At 43.7% G+C, this 21,340-nt stretch overlaps 1 protein-coding gene across 1 annotated transcript in view; it reads right to left on the minus strand.

Annotated features, from left to right (window-relative positions):
* Positions 1 to 13,197: 13,197 nt before the first annotated feature.
* LOC140427037 (long-chain-fatty-acid--CoA ligase 6-like) overlaps positions 13,198 to 21,340 on the minus strand; it is a 299,763-nt gene continuing 291,620 nt past the window's right edge. The window contains exon 21 of the mRNA XM_072512470.1: positions 13,198 to 19,536. Coding sequence (XP_072368571.1) covers positions 19,396 to 19,536 — 141 coding nt within the window. The 3' untranslated portion in view covers positions 13,198 to 19,395. The remainder of the gene's footprint in view (positions 19,537 to 21,340) is intronic.

Here is a 21,340-nt window from a genome sequence, read left to right on the forward strand (position 1 = left end):
TATTGTCACAAGTAGGCTTCAAATAAAGTTACTGTGAAAAGCCCCTAGTCGCCACATTCCGGCGCCTGTTCGGGGAGGCTGGTACGGGAATTGAACCGTGCTGCTGGCCTGCCTTGGTCTGCTTTAAAAGCCAGCGATTTAGCCCAGTGTGCTAAACCAGCCCCGGAGGATAGTTAGATATTCCCTTGTGTGAATAAGTTAAATGTGTAAAGTTGAATGCTTTATAGTGACCCATTAGAGATAATGAATGTATGATGTGTTAATAAAAATGTTAGGTAAATGTCTCGAACATAGGACAGGGTAGTGCACAACCTGTCCTTGACCAAGGGTAACCGGCACAGAAAGGACAGATGAGGGATCAACAGTGTGATCCACCACGCTTCGCGTTCAGGATCAAGATGACAGGATGTAGCCATCTCAGATGGCCATCTGCAAAGGACCATGGGAATTATGGTCTGCCCAGGACTCAGACACACTCCGAGCTTGTGTGTGTGTATTTGCAACCCAGATAGCTAGACGCGATCGAAACCCCCGCTTGTTTGCATTCTAATGGCCCATTTCCCCAGAACAAAAGGACTGTAGTCAGGTAACCGATACAGATGCAGACTAACTGGTGCCACTCTTTGCTGAGGGAGCCCAAAAAGCCAAGGTCAATGACCACTCAGGGCACGCCCCGCCATCAAGGCACCTGCCCCTTTATTGGCCAAAATCGAAAGCAGTCATCGAAGCCTGCCGAATTATTAGGTCCAAAGCTAAGGACCCCCCAAAAGAGCGCGAAACCCTAGAAGGATAAAGAGAGACACTGCCATGTGTTCAGCCTCTCTTGGCCCCGACCTATGCCTAAAACCAAGTGCAGCATCACGACCAGAAGACAAGTTCAAGACCAACGATCGCTACCAGACGGATGAGCCCAGCAGAAACGAAGTCACTACTCCAGACCCAGCCACCCAAGATCCGAACAAAAGCCTTGTTCCTCTGCATAAAGCCAGGTGCCTGAATTTAAGTACATGTTATTGTAGTGTTAGGTGTAATTTAGCTTGTAGTGTTTTATGTCAAAGTAATTCTTGTGTGTAAATAAACTATCATTGAACTAGAATTAACTGGTTGTTTGGTCTTTGATCGATATCCAGTAAAACCTTGTGGTATCATTTGATACCTGCGACTCTGAAAAGCAATATCATTAATAACTGTCATATCAGTATCCAGTTAAAAAGAGCAGCATTATTGGTGTCTCCGGTGAGAATTGACAACCGAACATATGGGGGCAAAGACCCATGGAAGTTCATGCACCCAGGTGAGAAGGAATTTTTTCTTTTCTCATGCACACAAGCTCTGTACCCGTATCGACTTCTTTGTAGTGGGGAATTTGGTGTTTCAGAAATAGTAAGGGCGGAATACTCGAGATTGTAATCTCCGACCACGCTCCACATTACAAGGATGTGGGGTTGGGGATGGGCCGTGCTCAACGCCCCACATGGAGGTTAGACACTACCCTTTTGGCAGACAAGGTCTTCTGCCAGAAAACATCACAGGCCATAGGCGAGTACGTTGTTACCAACCGGAATGGGGAAGTCTCACCTTCACATTCTGGGAGGCACTAAAAGCTGTGATTAGTGGAGAAATTATCACCTATAAGACACGCAGAGACAGGGGAGAGAGGGAGACTAGGCAACATCTGATCGACTCCATTCTGGAGCTCGTAGAGGATACGAGGCCCTGACTGTAGAGCTTCTGGTAGTGAGGAAAAAGCTTCAAACCTGCTATCCACCAGGAAGGCAGTGCACCAACTCCGCCAGACACGGGGGATCTTCTACGAACACTGAGACAATGCTAGCTGCCTGCTGGCTCACCAGCTGAGAAAGCAGGCAGCCACGAGGGGGATAGCATCAGCAGACTGGTAGCCAAACCAAAAAAGGTCAACTAATCTTTGTAGGCCGATTATCGGGGGCTGTACACCTCAAAGCCCCCAGACCGGGACTTGGGGATGAAACAGTTCCTCGACGGACAGGACAGGCCAGTCGTTGGGGACAATAGATTGAGAGGGCTGGCAGCACCACTAGGACTAGGAGAGGTCATCATAGATTATCATAGAATTTACAGTGCAGGACGAGGCCATTTGGCCCATCGAGTCTGTACCGGCTCTTGGAAAGAGCACCCTACCCAAGGTCAACACCTCCACCCTATCCCCACAACCCAGCAACCCCACCCAACACTAAGGGCAATTTATCATGGCCAATCCACCTAACCTGCACATCTTTGGACTGTGGGAGGAAACCAGAGCACCCGGAGGAAACCCATGCACACACGGGGAGGACTTGCAGACTCCGCACAGACAGTGACTCAAGCCGGAATCGAACCTGGGACCCTGGAGCTGTGAAGCAATTGTGCTATCCACAATGCTACCGTGTTGTCATGGAGAGCATCAGCTCCATGCAGGCGGGGAAGCCAACCGAGTTCCTGGCGGACTTCTAAAAAATATTTGCGTTGGTACTGGCCCTGCACCTGCGGGAGATGTTCGCAGACTCGCTAGCGAGGGGCACCCTGCCTCCAATGCTAACATAAGCAATCATGTCGCTGTTACCCAATGGAATGCTGACCATACTGACCCATTTCGCTGCTCAATGTGGACTTAAAAATACTTGCAAAACACCTGGCAAAGCAGAGGATCAGAAGGGCTTTGAAGTAGGCAGCTCACAGCGAACAGCACACGACTGCTGAATGTGATAATCCCATAAAGGCAGAGAAGGCCTTTAACCGAGTCAAGTGAAAGTACCTCTGAGGTACTAGAACGGTTTGGGCTAGGGACAGGGTTCACCTCATGTACGTGCAGACCAACATTAGCTCTGAATACTTCTGGCTGCACCGAGGCACAACGCAGGGATGCCTGCTCTTTATCGCCCTCAGAATGCCGAGAGGCTGGAAGGGTATCCAAAGAGGAGACCGAGAGCACAGAGTCTTGCTCTATGCGGATGATCTGCTCCTCTACATCTTGGACCCGTAAAGTGGCATGGAAGAAATCATGGAGCTCCTGAGAGAGCTTGGAGCCTTCTCAGGCTACAAGCTCAACCTGAGCAAGAGTGAAGTATTCCCTGTGATCCTGAGAGAGGCAGGGTCAGTGCTGGAGGGATTACCATTCAAACGATCCCTCAACAAATTCCGCTACCTTTCAATCCAGATTGCCCATGACTGGACACTGATCTACAAGTGGAACCTGACCAGTCTGACTGAGTAAGTAAAAGCAGAGATGGGACACATTCCTGCTTTCCCTGGTGTTGAGGGCGCAGACGATCAAGACTAACGTACTCCCCAGGTTCCTCTTCCTTTTCAGGTCTATACCAATCTACATCCCCAAGGCGTTTTTCAACACAACAGACAAGATGATTATGGTGTTTGTGTTGGCTTTGGGGGGGGGGGGGGGGGGGGGGGGGTGGGGGGGGCGGTGAGGAGAAAGAGGGAGAAAGAAAAAGAACCCAAGGATCCTCAAAAATGTCCTTCAAGGAAGAAGAAACATGGGTGGGCCTGGCCCTCCAAAACCTACAGTACTACCACTGGGCAGCCACGTCGGGAAGAGAGAGGGTATGGGTGAAAGAACCAGATACTAAATGGATATGGGTGGAGGAGAGCTCCTGTATAGGGCTGACACTCTAGGCCCCCATAACTGCAGCACTCCCATCCCCGCCAACAAAACACTCAACAAGCCCAGTGGTGGTAGCTACCCTCTGAAACTGGAACCCAATGACGCAGCACTTTGGCTTGACCGAAATTTCCACCATGGCCCCCTCTGCGGCAACTATCGGTTTGCACCAGCCATGCTTGACGCCACCTTTCAGAGGTAGAGACAGGACGGGGGTGACACTGACTGTTAGGGACTTTTACACAGAAGACAGGCTAGCTTAGAGGAACTGACAGAGACTGAGCTACCCAACGGAACAAACTCTGACACCTACAGGTTAAGAACGTTCTGCACAAGGAGACAACAGCCTACTCACAGACTCCACGACACAGGAGTTACTGGACACGGGCAATATGGGGGGGGGGGGGGGGTGGCAGGAGAAATGCGGGGACCTGTATGGACGACTATTAGAAAGGACACGCTCCCCAGTGGATGAAACATGGGAAAATTGGGAGGAAGAACTAGGGACGGAGGTAGGGTGGGGACTCTGGAGTGAAGCACTGAACAGGGCCAATTCCACCCCATGCAGCTTAAAGTGGTGCACAGAGCACACCTGACAAGAACCCAAATGAGCAGGTTCTTCCCAGAGGTGGAGAACAAATGTGAATGGTACCAGGGAGGCCTGGCCACCACACTCATTTCTGGGCATGCCCCAGACTTGTTGGGTTTTGAACAGCCTTCTTCGAGGCAACGCCCAAGGATGTAGGGTGAATGTGGAGCAGTGCCCAAGAATGGCAGTCTTAAGGGTACTGGACCAGCTAGAACTATTCATGGGGAAGAGGGCCGACACCCTTGCCTTTTCCCTAATTGCCCCGGCGAATCCTGCTCGGCTGGTGATCATCAGCCCCACCCACAGCTGCAAACTGGCTAGCAGACCTGCTGGAATTTCAAATTTGCTATCAGACGGTCAGAAGATGGCTTCCACAAAGCCTGGAGGCCATTCACCAACTTGTTCCAGGCCCTGTTGAGGTCAACAGCCAACAGAGTGGGGGGGGAGGGGGGGGGGCACGGAAGCCCGCGAGACTGCAGGGAACAGACAGGAGAGGGGGCGGCTAGGCCAGAGAGGAGGGGGAGGCTGGAAATCCGATATCAGGGGGCGTAGAGCAAGACCACAAAAAAAGCAACCCCCCAAAGAAACACTAATAGTGGTGGTGGGGGGGGGGGGTGGCAGCACCGCATCCGTGTAAATAGAAAGTAACTACCCACTGTACAATAAGGATCTGAGAGCAGCAAAAAGGGAGGGAGGAGGGGGGGTCGATACCAAGGGAAATTTCTTGCACATAGCCTAGTTGAATGTAGTGTATAAAATTTAAAACTTCAATAAAAACATTTTTTTAAAAATCCCTGCTCGGCAACCTCCAAATTTGGGGAGCCGCCACCTCATTGGACCTTCCTGCCCCCAGCCGATGGTAGTATTGGACACAGACCACAGAATCTTTGGGAAGGATGCGAAAAGGAGTATAAAAAGGACAGCCTAGAGCCCCAGCTCTCTCGCTGCCTTTGCAACTTCTTTAATGATGTCTTCCGAGAGACCACCTGGTGAGACGATCCGAAGACCAGAACCAGTCCTAGACGAGAGAGGAAGTTCAATTCGACGGCTGCAGATCCTGAAACATCAACCAACTTTGAAAGACCCAGCACTGGGACTATGGCTCTGAGAACCCGGGTTTGAATCCCGGCGCTGGATCACTGTCTGTGTGGAGTTTGCATATCCTCCCAGTGTCTGCGTGGGTTTCACCCCCACAACACAAAAAGATGAGCTGGTTAGGTGGATTGGCCACACTGAATTGCCCGTTAATTGGAAAATAGAAATAATTGGGTACTCTAAATTTTTTAAAAACTTTCAAAGACCGAGGAACAGCCTGTCCCGGTGTTACTGAAGGGTATTACCAGTCTTTTCATCCAAACAGTTCAAATAAAGTGAGAGGGAATTGTGCATAGGGTGTAGTGAATCCTCGGGAATGAGTATCAGAAGTAGATAGGTAGTGTAGATTTGACATAAATATTGCTTTCCGCAATAAAGTGTTCAATAAAGTTGTGTTGGACCTTCAAATAAAATGATTTCTGTTTCGTAAATCCATGTTGACTTTGTCTGATTCTACCACTGCTTTCCAAATGCTGTGCTATGAAATCCTTGATTATGGACTCTAGCAACTTCCCTACTGCCGACATTAGGCTCACTGGTCTACAGTTCCCTGTTTTCTCTCTACCGCCCTTTTTGAATAGCAGGGTTATATGAAATACCCTCCAATCTCTGGGAACCATTCCAGAGTCAAAAAAGTTTGGAAAATGACCACCAATAGATCTACTATTTCTAGGGACATTTCCTCAAGTACTCTGGGATGAAGATTATCAGGCCCTGGAGATTTATCTGCCTTCAATCCCATTAATTTCCCCAATACTATTTCTTTACTAATACTAATTTCCTTTAGCTCCTCACTGAAACTTGTGTTTCTCAGAACTTACGGTACATTATTCATATCTCCCTTCGTGAAGCAAAGTACAAATTTAGTTCCTCAGCCATTTCTTTGTTCCCCATTATGAATGCCCTCATTTCTGACTAAGGGGCCTACATTAGTGTTTAACAATAGTTTTCTCTTTACATACCCATGAAAACTTTTACAGTTAGTTTCTTTTTTAAAATAAATAATTTTTATTAAAGGTTTTCATAAAATAGGAACCCAACAGGGTTAAGTACAAAACACAGTCCAGAAAAACAACCCTCCATACCCCCCTCCTCCCCTGTACATAAATAATAAATTAACATTAACACCCCGACTTAATACAACAAGTATATACACCCCCTCAGACCCTCCAGTGTAATTAACAAAAACAAAAAATAATAAAGTGACCCCCCCCCCCCAGTTGCTGCTGTCATTGACCAATGTCAGGTGACCGGGAGCAGGGCATTATCGCAGCCAAGTGTCCCAGGGAGGGGAGTGGGAGAGGTCCCAAAAAGGGAGGAGGGGACACGAAGTCCCAAAAGAAGAATCCCCAAGAAGGGGCAGAAAAAGGTCCCAGTTCAATTAGCAAGATGAGCCGAGAAACAGGCTCCAAACAGGAAAAGGGTTGTGGGGAGTGGACTTTAAGAGAAGATAGATGCAGTTTGGTGACTGTGCTGCAGGCCAGGGGCAAATGAATGTCTCTGGAGCACTGGTGTTCTGCTCAACACAGCTGAAGTATGTTTGGAATCTCAAGCGACGAAATTGAAACCCTGCGAGGTGGACTGTTGTTGATGCGGTCTGATTTGGAGCGAATTTTGGAGAGCATTCCCAGCTTAGAACTTTTCAGGTGAAGAATTCCTCGTGAGAGATTTACCAGCTGTTTTCGCCAGTGGGATTTTCTGGTTTCGCTGTCAACCGACCTGCTAAAATGAGGCAAAGGCAGGAAAAGAATTGAAGGAGAGCAAGATGTGCTTTATTGGTATGCTGGCTAGAATGGAATATGTGGTGTCAATTGTAGCCATATAGAAAAGCTTCAGCAAGGGACAAGCCAGGTTTCAGTCAAAATCAGGATATCAATTCAGCCATCTACATAAGAGGTTGTGACTGGCAAGGGCTTTGTTTGGGAGTAAACAAACCTTGGAAATACGGAGGGAGCAGTGGTTGTTGATCCACTCGCAGAATAGAAGGTAAATGGTGTGAGCAGGGTAAGAAATACTTCCCAGCCACCATACAAGGTGGGATGGTCGTTGAGCCAGATGGATGGAGCAGTCAGGAATGGGTACTCAATTGGCACTTCAAAAAAAATGCAGAGATACACGATGCGCCTCTGGAATAGTAGCAGGCGAGTACCTGCATTGATGATTTAAGCCACGATGTGGAGATGCCGGCGTTGGACTGGGGTGGGCACAGTAAAAAGTCTCACAACACCAGATTAAAGTCCAACAGTTTTTTTTTTTAAATCACTAGCAGCTCCTTCATCAAATGAGTGAGCTACACTCTGAAAGCGGATGATTCCAAATAAATCTGTTGGACTTTAACCTGGTGCTATAAGACTTATTGATGATTTAAGATAGGGCTTGAGGTTAGAGAGAGAAAGTAGCATGACTGGGGGACCAGAAGATCCCAAGGAGGAGCTGGACGAAGGAAAACAGATCGAGATAATAGACGGAAGAAAGAACTACGGCTAAAATACAATGGATGCCAATGGATACGGAAGGAATTTGGGTTAGATGTCCTGGTTGTGATCACAATCCAGAAAGACGGTAAGTTTAGGGACAGTTGTGGAGGAGCAAATTCATTAGCTGTTCGAGGGACAGGATAGAGTAGGTATACTGGTGAAAGTTGCTGGATGGAAATGGAGGACTGAAGAATAGTGGAAAATCAAGCAGCAGGATTGAATCCGGGTGTCCGACAGACGTGCGTAATAAGTGCCCGTCGGTTAATTCAGTATACCAGCAAAAGAGGCAAGTGTGGAATGAAATGACAGAATAAATGAGGAAACTTTGCCAGGGACACGGGCATTTTTTTTGCGGGGGGGTGGGGGGGATTGGTGGTGGAGGTGGTTGCAGAGAAATGCAGAAGCGGTTATTAGTATTCCGTCTATTCGCACATTTCCCAGAGGCAGGTTCAGTGCGGATGGCAGTAACCCACCTGAGTGTTGGAAAGCTAAATAAGGCAAGGAAATCATGTAGTTGGTTATCTACACTGTTTTCCTTGCAATTTTCGTAGTGAACGCGTCGAAGAGAAAAACTTATAAGTTGTATTATTCAGTGATACTTCTTACTTTCTCGCCCCTTTTTATTTAGACTGTAGCTAGCCTGGGTTTAGGCTATTGTAATGTGCAGTATCAGACTATTGAAATGATCTAAAATCTGAAAGAGATCCCGAGGGCTTTGAATAAAAGATGCTCTACCTTCTAGTTTATCTTTTGACTTAGCATTTTTGGAAACTGTCTTCTTAATCCACACGCTGTCGCCGTGACCTGCACAGGCATGGGATTAGCCGATGACATTCAGCTCTGATTTAACACCAATTGCCGCTACCATACACGAACCAAAGCATTGTCAGGATAATTATCTGACATTATGTTCGAGTCAATTTCCTCAAACAACTTTGAGAAGTCTACCGTCATTATTTTCGTTGTTTCGCGTTAATTTCACTTGCTGGTCAGTGACTCCATTCTCTTTCTCGTGACTTACTAGACAAAAATCAGGCTACGCAATATCTTCAAATAATAATAATCGCTTGTCACAATTAGGCTTCAATGAAGTTACTGTGAAAAGCCCCTAGTCAAAAAGCAAATGCTAGAAATCTGAATTAAAAAACACAAACTACTGCATAAACTCAGCAGGTCTGGCAGCAGCAGAACTGGTAGCAGCTATAGAGAGAAACAGCTAATGTTTCAAATCTAAATGATCCTTATTTTTATGCAAAACCTTCGTTTTCTGTTTTAACTCCGAGCCAAACTTCAATACTCAATTGTTATCCAGCATCGACATCACTGATTTTAACCTCCACAACAAGGCTTCAATTCTAAATTCATCCCAGCAGTGTTGAAACTATTTTATATAGTTTTGGCACTTCCGTACTTCTCTACATTCCTCTTGTCAGGTTCCATTCCTTCACTGCCTGAAAATTACTCCAATTTATCCAAAATTCAGTTGCCCGCATCCTATCCTACCTTCAGTCCTGCTTTTCCATCATTGCTCACACAGGGTAGCATTCCTCAACACATGGAACTTAAAACTCTGTTCCTTTTCACACCCCTACATGACTTCTCGCCAGCTTCCCTCCGTAATCTTATATCCCCTCCAATTGACTTTGACTGTTTGTGCATTTCTCTCCTTTTGCTCATCATTGGTGATCTAATATTCAACCACCTCAGTCTTACTCTCAAAGTTATTTCCTCAACATTGACCTCAGGTATAGTTATTGATGGCCATGGGGAATGTGCCAAGGCATTCTGCCACATCTTGTAACAGGTCAGAATCCCTATACTGAGGCACTGACATTTGTTTGTTGGGAATCAGTACAGCAAAACAGCATAGGGCTTTGTGGCTAACATGTCAGTCATTGTAATCCTAAGATATTGCTACAGCAGTACCTCATTAAAGTGTCTTTGCCCAAACATATTCAGCTACTCCAACAATTACCTTTCCTCTTTTGTAAATTAGCAGTATTCACTAATGATTGCACAATTTCTCTGACAATGAAGCAGCCTATACCAGAATTTGGACAGCAGCAAAATTGGGCTAACAAGTAGCCTGTAGCAGTCTTGTCAGATAAATGCCAGGTCATGACCATCTCAGGTAAGAGGAAACCCAACAATTTCTTCTTGACCTTTCGTGTCAAGTCATGATAGAGTAGAACTGGTAGTTAAGTTTCTGCTCAAAGATCCCACCAACTATAATACACAAACACTCACCAGAAAAACATTCCTTCCCAAAATAGTTCATGGAAATGATTTTAATCTTCCATATGGTGATCTATGTTTGGTATAGCTAATTTTCATACTACAGTGAGAGGGAATTGTGCATAGGGTGTAGTATGTATTCCATAACATGACACAGTACATGGCTGGGGCCCATTACAGAGGTAGTATGCCAAACACTTTGGATTTATCTAAAGGTATTGCAGCTCAGTTGGTAGTAATCCTGCCTATGAGCTGGACGTTCCACTTCAGGGGAAGTATTTAACATCACTGTCAGGTTCAGCCCACAATTTGGAGAACTAGTGGGAAGCGAATGCTGCTTCTGAAGGGGAGGCCCAACCAGATTAAGTGTCTGTTGGGTTTACCTGGTGATCTTCTGGAGGCAAAGGAAAGCTGTACCACTCAGATGCAAATTCCAATGTGCACAGGGATAATGGGTGTCAAGGCTTACTAATGAGCAGGCCAGTTTCCCTGATGCGCTCATTCCTGCCTCCCAACTTCATCGCAGGAGATTCTCTCACCACTGGGACATTGACAAGTGGCCTCTCCCGTGGTCAAGTGGGTCTGGCCATTGTTTCCTACCTAATGGACTGCATTAATCCAATTCCAGGTATTGACACTCACGCTATTTCCCCAAGGGAGAAAAGAGTATGAAGATACTCAAAACCAAAACTTGATATATGAATTTAGATTGAGGAATAAACAATCATTTTCATCTGTCAAAATGCAAATGCTTAGCATAAACAATTAAGTAATTGGCGGCACAGTGGTTCACACTGCTGCCTCGCAGAGCCAGGGGCCTAGGTTCAATTCCAATCTCAGGTGACTGTGTGGAGTTTGCACATTGTTCCAGTGTCCTTGTGGGTTTCCTCCAGGTGCTCTGTGTCAAAAGGTTAGGTGTGGCTACAGGGATAGGGTGGGGGATTGGATCTAAGTAGGGTGATCTTTTGGAGGATCAGTGCAGACTAGATGGGCCGAATGGCCTTCTACACCGAAGGGATTCTATAATGACATCATGCAAAAATTAACCTCATGTAATACTGGACCCCCTTGCAAATTAAGTGCACGAAGCTCCAACCATATTACTTTGTATACAATATCAATCAATCACAAAAGAATCTTTTTAAAACATTTATTAAAAAAAGAGAACCACAGCAATTTCCTGTTCTTATTTTTTGATTTTAAAATAACCAAGAGAGGTGTTGGGATTACAAAGCGAGCAGCTGCTATTTAGAGAACAGAGGGCCTTGGAATTTTTTCAGACAACTTCCCCATAGGAAGTACTTAAGTAGTAACCTGGGTGGCGAACGGGAGAAGGTACAGAGCTGGGTCTGAAGGGTTGACTCCCAGTGGGTCAGAATGGAGGAGAGTTTGTGTAGGGTGTTGGGATTGAAGGCGCTAGCAACAGTACCGCTCCCGATGGCCCCGAGGGAATACTCAGGGACTCGGGTAGTAATAGCTTCGTTGAGAATTTGGAGGCTGTTTTGCCTGCCCTTCGGATTCGGGGCTAGGTCAAGAGAAATGCCGATTCGGGGGAACCATAGATGTGAGCCAGGGAAGTGGGATGGAAATTTTCAGAGATGGGAGGAGAAAGGAATTAGGACACAAAAAGATTTGTTTCTTGGGGGTCAGTTGGCAGGATTGAAGGAGCTGAGAGCGAAGTATGGGCTGGAACAGGGGGAAATATTTAGATACATGCAGGTTTGAGACTTTGCCAGAAAGGAGGTACAGAGCTGCCCGGTAGAGCAGGCCTCCACATTGCTGGAGGAGCTGATGACAGGGGGACTGGAGAAGAGGGTAGTGTCTGCGGTTTACGGGGCTATTTTGGAAGTGGAGAACGCACCGCTGGATGGGATCAAGCAAAGTGGGAGGGAGAGTTGGGAGAGGGCATGGAGGAGGGTGAACGCCTCCACCTCGTGCGCGAGGTTGGGGCTGATACAGCTGAAGGTGGTGTATAGAGCACACCTCACAAGGGTGAGGATGAGCTGGCTCTTTGAGGGGGTAGAAGATGTTTGTGAACGTTGCGAGGGGGGGACCCGCAAACCACGTTCATATGTTTTGGTCCTGTCCAAAGCTGGAGGATTACTGGAAGGAGGTTTTTCGGGTAATCTCTAAAGTGGTGCACGCGAAACTGGACCCGGGCCCTTAGGAGGCCATATTCGGGGTGTCGGACCAGCCAGGGTTGGAAACGGGTGCGGAGGCAGATGTTGTAGCCTTCGCCTCGTTGATTGCCCGAAGGTGGATCCTGTTGGGATGGAGATCAACCTCTCCACTCTGTGCCCTGGCGTGGCGGAGGGGACCGGCTGGAATTCTTGACTCTTGAGAAGGTCAAAATTGAACTGAGGTGAAGGATGGAGAGGTTCTACAATTCATGGGCGTTATTCATCATGCACTTTGAGAATTGAATTACATCGAACATTAGGGGGGTACTGTATGTGTTAATGGTGACTATGGGTGATTCCAGATTCCTTTTTGTTATTTGTTTACGTTTCCATGCGGGCTAATGTTTGGGGGTTTGGTGGGAGGATGGGATTGTTGTTATTGATATGTGGATTGACATTGCATTTGTTACTGATTATTGTTTATTGTTGGTGAATGTAAATTTGGGAGAAAATGTGAAAAAGGAGAATAATTTTTTTTTTATAGTAACCTGAGGGACACATGCTAGATTAGCAACTAAATATTGCAATGGTATTCAAGAGATCAAACTCCACTTGAATAAAATTATCAAAGACCACCAAAGCAGCAAAAAAAATAATGGTGGAGCTGAACACAAATTCATTCATGAAACTGTAAAACATGAAGGGACACAGTTATGTCATGACGCTATGTCCCATTTTATCCATCGAATATATGGGTAAAATATTAATTTTTCTCAAAGACCAACAAATACACATTTTATGGTTGTTAGTTTTATATAACTTCATGAAGGACATTGTTGGAGATAAGTGTCTACATTTTTTAACCAAATAAGATTAAGAATTTAAGTTAACTTGCATTGCTGCATTCAAATAATGTCCACCGACATAATCTATTGTTTGGTTAATATTTATAGTTTTTACACAAATGATCATATTGACTGCATTCACAAGTCAACTTATGAAAATATTATTTGGTTGTTTTTAGTAGTTAATCAACTGAAGTAAATATTTAATTCTGGTAACTATTTATTTGAATTTGAAATGTTCTTGGCAAGGTAACTATTACAGAAATATACATAATTTAAATATGTTGAGATGGACTTTCTTTCATGCAAAAATACTTTTTTTCATTCTCTGCAGTTTATCATAGCAATACAATATCCTGCACAATATAATTTGTGCTTTGTCGGATCTCTTTTAAAGCTGCAATATATCCAAAAATAAAAGCAATGCTGCTTTAATTTCAATTTTTGACCAAAATATTTAAGAACTACACACTCCTCTTATCTAAAGGAATAACTTTTATCAAAGGTAGGGAGTGTTATCAACACAACCGTGTTTTCTCACAAAGTTTAGTCACATTGCAAGATCAAATGATTCTGCAAAGAATTTGTTCATAAAGACAGTTCTCTTTAAAAAAAATATAATGAAATACATGGAATTGTTTTTAAATATTTAAACTTTGTTTGAGGCAGATTCTTAAGCTTCAGAGTCAGTTAAAACTTTTGAGCTCAGTTCTGCTTGGATTTAGATCACTCAAGTTTAATTGAAATTTTGAAGCAGAATGCAACCCGTACTGCTGAATTCAGAATATATTCTACCAAACTGTACTAAATGAAAGGTTTATGCATACCATGGATTATTTTCTTCAAATCATAGCTCATCATGAAAACAGACATTTGTGAATGAAAGATGGGCAAGCATGTTCATTAATCATTTTCAAAATAAAACTAGTGCTCCAAGCTCATTAGCAACTGTTCACTCCTTCGATCAGAATTGAGCCAACACCTAGTTTTTTTGTTGGAAAGACCATGTACTGATCGACTGTATCACTCAAATCCATGCCAAGGACATCTCTTAAAAGATAACTTTGCTTTTGGTAAATTGTATTCTCATCAATGTGAAAACTCCACGTTGGCAATTTTTTTCCCCTTCATTGACTGAGTGTTTTTGCTAAATTAATGTACCTTCATAAAATATTGAAGCTACAAATTTTAAATTAACTTTCACATTTAAAACAATAAATTCAGTGTAAAACTTTCCAATGTAATTCTATCAATGTTTCCGTAAACATGGCAGCCATTATTGAATTTTCTGACATTCAACTTTCCAACCTCCTGAATACTATAGTTGAAAGCATCTCCTTTTTAAGTGACAGTTGAGGTTTTTGGAGTACAATCTTATGTTGCCTCTCCATCCAAACTTAAAAGTATTTTGGCACTCTCCATTGTTATGGATAATATTGGAAACCTAACAATTCATACCCGATTAATTCATGGCACTATCAAAGATAATTGCAACGCTCAAGTATTTATATATAAACAATAACTTCACAAGACAGATTAATTCACATACAAAATGTGATGGTTTGATTTGTCTTCTGGCAGGGCTAATCATAAATTCTTTGTATAATTTGGCTAATTGTAATTTACTTGAAGTCAAAAATCTACCACTTTGTGTGTGAAAGAACAATGGGTAGAGAGCCGTGATATTGCATATCTTGTGGACTGAAATTTACAGGCTACCTGTTGGCAGGAACCAGGTGGATGAACCTGTAAAATATTGTGGGGCTTCATGCCATTATCGCTGTGCCCATTGCTGGCTGGCCATCCCCCACTTCCATAAATTTACGAGTGCATTTCCTGCCCGTGGCCCAGTTGAGGCTCAGCTGATATCCAGTTAAGGGCCTCATCTTACTGCAACTTTGATTTAACAAAGGCAACAAGAGGCTGGCAGTCAACATGCAGCCGGGCAGGTTTAACCCTGCAGGCTGCTGGCCCATTGGCAGAGGGCCCTCTTGCTGGGCCCCAGTGCCAGAGGCCTCACCCCACAGTATTGCCTGCCCAGGTCTATTCTCGTGGCGTTCCCATGCTCTGTCCAACATGTTCCCCCACACCCCATTGTCACAGCCTATCAGTCTGTCCCCATCAAAATTGCAGATTTCCAGAATGTCCAGGTCCATCGCTAAACACTACTTCCTTGGCTTACCTGCAGCACTAATCAATTACTCACATCTCATTGCATGGCAACATGGTGGCACAATGGGTAGCACTGATGCCTCACAGCACCAGGGACCCGGGTTCAATTCCGGCTTTTGGTAATTGGCTGTGTGGCGTTTGTACGTTCTCCGTGCACCTGCATGAGTTTCTCGCACAGTCCAAAGATTTGCGGGTTAAGTAGATTTGCTCTGCTAAATTGCCCCTTATTGTCGAGGGACGTACAGGTTAGGTTATAGGAATAAGGTGGGGTGGACTGGAGAGTGGACATGGGTAGGGTGCTCTTTCAGAGTCTCGGTGCAGACTATGGGCTAAATGGCTTCTTTATGAACTATAAATTGACTGGCAGCTCTATGAGCAAGTATCAGATGGATGGAAGCTGTGCCTTTTTTTCATTCCTTGGGCACCACTGGTTGGGCCAACATTTATTGCCTATTCCTAATTTCCCATTAGAAGATAGAGGTGAACCACCTTGAACCGCAGCAGTTCATTTGGTATAGGTACACTCTTAGGGTGCGAGTTCCAGGATTTTGACCCAGTGACTGAAGGAACGGCAATATAGTACCAACCCAAGATGCGGTGTGTCTTGGAGTTGAACTTTCAGTTGTGGTGTTCCTATGCACCTGCTGCCCTTGTCCTTCTAGGTGATAAGAGGTTGTGGACCTGGAAGGCACTGTCAAAGGACCCTTGACGAGTTGCTGCACTGCATCTTCTAGATGGTAGAAACTGACCAGGTGGAGAGTTGAATGTTTAAGTGTTGGATTGGTTGCCAATTAAGTAAGCTGCTTTGTCCTGGTTAGTGCCAAACCTGCTGAGTGTTGTTTGAACTGCAGTCATCAAGGAAAGTAGTGTATTCCATCACACTTTTGATTTATGCCTTATAGATGATGACAGGCTTTGGGGAGTCAGGAGACAAGATACTCTCCACAGAATTCTAAGCCTTTTACATGCTTGTCGTCACAGTATGTGTGTGGCTGGCCTTCTGTTCATGGTTAGTGATAAGCAGCAGGGTGGTGCTGGTGGGATTTCAGCAATAGTAATGCCATTGAATGTCAAGGAGATATGGTTACAATCTGTCTTGTTGGAGATGGTCGTTGCTCGGCACGTAACAGCCCAAGTCCAAGCCTTGTTGCATATGGACATGGACTGCTTCAGTACCCAAGTCATTGCAGTTAGACAGTTACATGGGCAGGGTGGGGCCAGGGGGGTATAGAGGGATATGGGCCAAATGCGGGCAAGTGGGACTAGCTTAGTGATAGAAACTGGGCGACATGGACAAGCTGGGCCGAAGGACCTGTTCCCATACTGTAAACGTCTATGACTCTTTGAGATAATGCCAGCATCCAAAAACAACCCAACTTCTCACCTTCTGAATAAGGGAAGGTCATTGATGAAGTTACTGAAGATAGCGGCGGCTAGGATACCAACCTGTGGAACTCTTGCAGTGATTCCCTGAGACCGAGACGATTGACCTTCAACATGATAACATCCACAGCCATTTCCTTTTTTCTGGGTCCAACTCCAACCAGTGGAGAGTTTCCCCACTGATTCCCATTTGACTTCAGTTTTGCTAGAGCTCTTTAATGCAACACTCAGTCAAATGTTACCTTAAATGTCAGGGCAGCCACTCTCACCTCATATCTTGAGTTCAGCTCTATTGTCCATGTTTGGCCAAGTCAGGAGCTGAGCAAAACCTAAACTTGGTGTCTGTGAGCAGGTTATTGTTGAATAAATTCTCACTGCACTTTGACAACTCCTTCCATCACTTTGCTGATTATCAAGAGTAGGCAGCTGGAGCAGTAATTAGCTAGGTTGGATTTATCATGCTTTTTGCAGACAGGACATGCCTCATATTGCCAGTGTTATAGCTGTACTGAAACAGTTTGGCTTGTGGCGTGGCTAGTTCTGGAGCATAAGTCTTCAGTACCATTGTCGGAAAGTTATTGGGGCTCATAACCTTTGCAGTGTACAGTGCCTTCAGCTATTTCTTGATATCACATGGAGGAGTGAATCAAATTGGCTGAAAGATTGGCATCTGTAATGCTGGGTACATCAGGAGGCCGCAGAGATGGATTATCCACTCTCTTTCTGACCGACCTTGGTTGCAAATGTTGCAGCTTAGTCTTATGCTCAAAGGTGCTGGGCTCCCCCACCATTGATGATGGGGATATTTGTGTAGTCTCCTCCTGTTAATTGTTTAATTGTCCACCACCATTAATGAATGGACGTGGCAGGATTGCAGAGCTTTGATCTGATCCTTTGGCTATCGGATCACTTAGACATCTATCACATGCAGTTTTTGTTTGCCATGCAAGTAATCCTGTATTGTAGCTTCACCTGGTTGACACATTTTTAGATATGCCTCATACTAATTGAAGCTCAGAGCCAGATAAGTGGACACAAGCTCACCCCCGAGAAATACACTGAGCTGCGGGGTGCGTGCCCTCAGCCTTTAAACGTTTCACTGACAGAAATCTACATTTACACTCAGCAAGAGGAGAAAACAAATTAAAGATAAAACATGCTGCCAAAATGTCTGAATGTTTAGTTGGATGTCAGAGGCAAATCAAGAGGAATTTTTAAATAATGGTCCAAACCTTGATCAGCTGTCTTCTTTGACAAGCCCCTTCATGTTTCCAACATCGTAGAAATATTCATGTTCTGTAGGATATTTGGTCACTTCTATTTGTACGTTACTCTCTCCCATCACTAACCAGAAATTGATCCATCTTGTTTTGATATAGATAACCCACACAGGATTTATTATTTTAGCTTAATCTTGTATTTATTCTTGAAACTCAGATTTCTGTAGCAATCAGCATGTCATTTTCACATTCCAACCCTAAAAGTTACAAGATGACTACAAGATGACGAGTGACTTAGCATAGTCAAATCTATTCAAATATTACTTTTCTCACAACCAAGACAGCATTGAAGAATGCAGCAATTTATAGGTGTCAGCCTTAAAATCGGTGATACCACTCACCTCTAATACACAATTATCACTTCCAAGGTGATAATCAAGGCTGACACCCCATCTTCCAACATTTAGGTGACGCCACATCTCTCATGACAATTTTCAAAGAAGATGGAGATTCTCCCAGTGTCCTGGCCAACATTTATCCTAACACCAACAAATCAATTGGCTATTTATCCATGTATGAGCAAATTGGTTTCTAATTACATGCCCAGTGACAGCAGTAACAATAACAGTGACCATACTACAAAAATTGTTACTTGACTGTAAAGCACTTTGAGATAGGCCGAGGCATGGAAGGTGCTGTATAAATACAAGCACTTTTCCATGCCTCATCTGCTTGCTTATATCAGGTTAATTTGTCTCTCATTTTCCTATCTGTCATCTCAAATTACATTGGTGCGAAAATTGATCTGTAGGTAAATGCAATGCAAGCCTAGTTCTGGTTTCCACTTTACAACTCATCATTATGAATAACAAAAAAAGATTCCCATCTTACCCGCACATGGTTTTGATCATGACAGGCAAATAAAGTAGAAGATTGAATTTGGTGCCCAACTACAGTAACAAGCTAATTCTAACAGCGCACCATCAAGCCAAATGGTGTGATTTTTCCTTATACTGCATTCAAATCTTTGCTATCACTCATTTACTGGAAATTGAACATTTCGAACGCTAAATTCTCATGAATATACAGTATTCACAATTATCTGAATTACAAAATAAATCAATATACTTTTGGTTTTGGTACAGCTACTGCAGACCTGAAAAGGCTAATGCTTGTTAATAGGAAAAATAAACTTACAAAATCTGCTTCATGTATTTATGAATGCACTCAGGTTAAGGAAATTAAATGTTTAGATAACAGACATATGTACATATTTATATCTACAAATATATCTATAATCAATAACATTGAGGTGCTTAACCCTTAACCTATCTTTTTTATTTTTCATTTTTACAAAATGTACATTTCAATTTGAAGCTATTAGTTATCCTCAAAACAAAGCAAATATTACTGAAGAGCATATTGTCTCTAACATACTGCAGCTTTAAAAAAGGGCAAAACTTATTTTACAGAGTTCTTAAAGTTAAGCAAGATACCTTCCAGTTGACTGAAGAAAATGAATAGGTTTCTCAATATAGCCAAATCATTTGTTTTATATTTGAGTCATCTTTACTTCACAAAATAATCAGTACATGGCAACAGGAATGTTCATCTTCCAAATATTTTCATATAGAAGTATTAGCATAAAGTTCCTCAATTTGTTTCCGGAAGTAATTTCTCATCTCTGGCCTCTTAGCCTTTAGTGTTGGGGTTAACAGGCCATTTTGGACAGAGAACATTTCATAGTGGAGGTAGATGGCTTTTATCTAGAAATCAAAAAAAAAAAGCACAATGTTCAAACAGATCATTTATTCATGTAGTCACACTATTTTAAAAGTTCTCTTTTACCCCCTTCATATCTCCCAAATTTTCTCCCAGCTTGACAGTTTGGAAGATCTGCTGTTGTGTCTTTACTCGGGTTACTATTACTACTACTTCACCTTTGCTTCCCAGACTATTTTTTTTACATTTTTCCTTTTCACAACCATCTGACCTCCATTTATTTTCTCTCATCAGGGATAGGAAATGTACCTGGATATCTTTACTACAGCTGACAGAAAGTACATGTTGGCATGGGCAGAATGAGATAATCACACTTCTGATCCAGAGTCAATATAGTTCTCTTTCAGATTACATATACAGCAAAGATACAGACTATTCAGTCCAACTAATCAGTACTTGCGTCTATGCTCCATTCAAGCTTTCTGCTACCTTTTTTCATCCAACTCTACCAGCATAATCCCTTTTCCTTCATTTGCTAATATAGCTTCTCCTTAAATGCCTCAACTACTCCCTGTGGTAGCAAATTCCACATTCTTATTATTCAGGTTTCATCTGAATACCCTAGGCTGGATTTATAGGCCCGGACAGGGAGGTGAGGATGCTGAAAATAGCACCATCGGCTAATGTGCCAATTTCTTCGCTCCATCTCGCACCCAGGCTATTTTCCAGTTTCCTCCAGTTTAGCATGGATGGTGCAAGACAATTCAGCTGTCTGGAAGCAAACTAGTGTGCGAGCACTTCAAACAGGCTTTGGGCCTCTCCTGCCTTCCTGGTTGCAGCTTCAGGCCTCCGTGTGCAGAGACTTTCTCCCTGCCCCCAGATGGTGGCCAGGGACAGTTTCACAGTGACGGTTTCTGACCCGCATTTGAGCTTGATGGTCAGATTCAGAAGCCAGAGGAAAAATCCTGCCTCTTAGTTGATTTGATAGTCATTATTTTGTATGGATGGCCTCTACATGAGCTTTTGTCCAAGTGGAAAAATTCTGTGTCAAAATCTTTCATTTCCCAGATAACAGGGTTACTTACAGGTGACCTCATTTTACTTATCAAAATGTAAGACCTCAAAGCTCAATTGCCTTATGTCCATTCTGCAAGTTTATTAAGTCTTCTTGCAGTCCTCCTCTGTGTTGACTACCTTATAAATTTGGTGTCGTCTTCAAATTTAGAAATTTTGATTCCAAAATCTAAATGAATTTGGAACAACAGTGGTCCTGCCATTGATCCTATCTTTTGCCCTCTGAATAGCCACCTTTTCTCTCACAAAATGTCCTGTAACCAGATAAATATTCATTTTGATGTTTGTCCTTGGATTCCACATGCTCTGACCTTATTCATTAGTGTATTATATGGTACTTTATCAAAGTCCTTTTGGATGTCTAGAATACCTCCATATATAGATCCCAAATATGTTATATCCACCGTATTTGTTAACTCAATCAATTAGTTAATTAAGCAAGACTTTCTTTTTCGAAATCCATGTTGACTACTCATTGGTGTTTTTCTATTTTCTCCATTTATAAAGATCTATTATTTTTCTCACTATTGATAAAAGCTGACTGGTCTTCAGTTTCCTGCACACAAGTCTATCTAGCTTCTTAAATATAGTTATACCAATAGCCAATACCAAGGGCAGGATTTTCCACGCCTCCTGCCAAGTGTTTTGCAGCAGGGGAGGTGGCCTGCGATAGTCCGCCAGTAGGATCTTCTGGTTCCACCACAGTCAACAAGGTTTCCTGTTTTATGCACCTGCGGTAGAGGTTTACCGTCAGCGGGGATGGCCCGAAAATTC

Source organism: Scyliorhinus torazame, chromosome 7 (genome assembly GCF_047496885.1).
Source record: "Scyliorhinus torazame isolate Kashiwa2021f chromosome 7, sScyTor2.1, whole genome shotgun sequence".
NCBI lineage: Eukaryota > Metazoa > Chordata > Chondrichthyes > Carcharhiniformes > Scyliorhinidae > Scyliorhinus > Scyliorhinus torazame.